The following is a 2,253-nucleotide window of genomic DNA, read 5'->3' as shown; positions in this document are numbered from 1 at the left end:
CACGTGAGCTCCATTTACTCTTGGTGAGCAAATTCTTGTTCGACCTTGCCTCCTTGTTCGATAAGCTGCCAGAATGTACACATCAAGCTTATAGAACTTCCATTAAAATATCTTTATCCAAGCATGTGCATGAGGTTTTGGCACTTCCTATCCTCCGCGTTCGATCACTCTCCATCTCCCATTAATCTTTTGTCAAGATTAATGTCTTCTGTGCGGTAGTTGTGTCTTCTTTCCTATTTGTGCTCCTTTTGATTCCTTGGGTTGATCAATGGGGGCATCTTTGTGCTTTGCACTCCAAAAGCACGTGAGTACTCTTGGTGAACAATTCATGTTCGACAGCCTTGCCTCCTTTATTGATAAGCTGCCTAGCCATAACATGCTTTGTGAATTTCCATTAAAATATGCCCTTTTTTTGATGCAAGACCACATGCTCTTGCTGGACCACTCCAATCCATTCTCGATGGATTCAATTCCATTTTTTGTTATTTCATGGACACGGTCTACCATATACATCAGCCGCATGCTCAAGTAACAAACTCCTCTATGTCCAGCATGCTTTACCTTCCAGCGTTCTTTTCTATGTGTTAGCATGCGTGTTCCCCAAATGCTCTTGTTTCATCATTTGCTACCCTCCATGCTTGTGCATTGTTTTTTCATTCCTGCATTTGTTTGCTCGATTGCGCATCCCCAACCAAACGACATTCTTCTCGTTTTTCAGAGTAAACCATGTGCTTTCATGAAATCTTTTTCGCATCCCTCCATGCCTAGTCCCTAGTGTGCTTGTGCATATTCCAATAGCATTGTTATCTTTTAATGAGCATAATATCACGTGTCCATCTTGATTACTGGAAAGTTTTTGTTGTTTAATATAGCATAATTGTACCTCGTCGCTAGAGACACCCTCCTCCCTTTGGATTTGATGGTCGATCAAGATGACATGCCTCTTGCTATTTCTATTCTCTTTGCTTCTTATCTTCTGTCCACCTTTATCCTTAAACTTGGACATTGCATCTTATCTTCATTAACCAACTTCCTTCCTTGTGCATCTAGCTGCCAGAATTGTTGGCACTCGATCTCTCCATGATCAAAAGCATAATTAGCCAAAATGATCAGCCAGCTTGTTGCCCTCTCTATGAATATGTGTAACTGTGTAATTTCCCCCACTCATTAGTTGCATCATTTCCTCTACCTTCTCAAATATGATCCATGGTGGTTTCCAAATCCCATCCATTATCTTTTTTAATAACATTGAGTCAGTTTGAAGCCATACATGAGAGTATTGTTGTAATCTGCAAAACCTTAGTGCTTCTAACATGGCCTTCGCTTCAGCTACTGTGTTTGTTGTCTCCTCAATCTCCCTCCCTACAGACTTGACTATGTCGCCATTTTCATTTCTTATGCAAAAACCTATTGAGCTCCTGCCTGGATTTCCCCTCGATGCCCCGTCTGTATTAACCTTTAGCCATCCTGTACTTGGTGGTTCCCACATGACTTTGGTAACTTTAAGTTTAGGAGTGAAATTTTCCATCATGACTAGAAGGTCTTTCCATTTGTGAGGTACCATGTCCATCCCTGGCTTTCTCAATTTCACCAATGCCTAGAGATTTGATGACACTTGATAAATCACCCTGCTGGTTGTCACAGCCTCACCATACTTCATACTATTTCTTCTTTTCCAGAGTTCCCATACTACGCATGAAGGGAGTGCTTGCATTACCGGTTTAAGCCTTAAGCAAACATTTGCAGTCCAACATTTTGTGATTGCTTGGTGTAGTGTAAGTCCTTCCACAGCTATTCCTGCCCTCGATAGAAAATACTTCCAAGTTGTCTTTGCAGTTTCTGATCTAAAAAACAAATGCTGAAGAGATTCCTCATCAGGATGTGCACAACACCAACATTTTGATGGCATGCAGTAGCCTACCTTTTTCAAGAAATCATCTAAAGGTAACTTTGCTTTCCACACTTTCCACATGAAAAATGCTATTTTAAAAGGCAGTCCCTTTACCCATATCATTCTATAAGCCGTTATTGGTTCGTCTCTTCTTCTCGTATAATCCCATGCTAACTTAACACTGAAATGTCCTCTTGTTTCCAGCATCCAACAAGGCACGTCAAGAACCTGCTAAGGTGAAGGTGGTTTGATTTTCTCTAGAATGTGTACTGCTAAGTCTTCAGGAAGCAATTCAAATAGCTTGTCCATATCCCACCCACCATCTAAGGTAACTTCATGTACATATTTTACTGTTTCATCTA

At 40.8% G+C, this 2,253-nt stretch overlaps 1 protein-coding gene across 1 annotated transcript; it reads right to left on the bottom strand.

Moving 5' to 3' along the window:
• Positions 1-1,096: 1,096 nt before the first annotated feature.
• Positions 1,097-2,014, bottom strand: LOC142164147 (uncharacterized). The gene is made up of 2 exons (XM_075221338.1): positions 1,718-2,014; positions 1,097-1,597 (listed from the first exon to the last, which is right to left on the bottom strand). The coding sequence occupies exons 1-2, from the start codon at positions 2,012-2,014 to the stop codon at positions 1,097-1,099; spliced, it is 798 nt and encodes a 265-aa protein (XP_075077439.1).
• Positions 2,015-2,253: the final 239 nt, after the last annotated feature.

The sequence above is a fragment of the Nicotiana tabacum genome, chromosome 1 (genome assembly GCF_000715075.1).
Source record: "Nicotiana tabacum cultivar K326 chromosome 1, ASM71507v2, whole genome shotgun sequence".
NCBI classification, from domain to species: domain Eukaryota; kingdom Viridiplantae; phylum Streptophyta; class Magnoliopsida; order Solanales; family Solanaceae; genus Nicotiana; species Nicotiana tabacum.
Note: the sequence above shows the minus strand (reverse complement) of the source record. Positions and strands in the feature narration are given on the sequence as shown.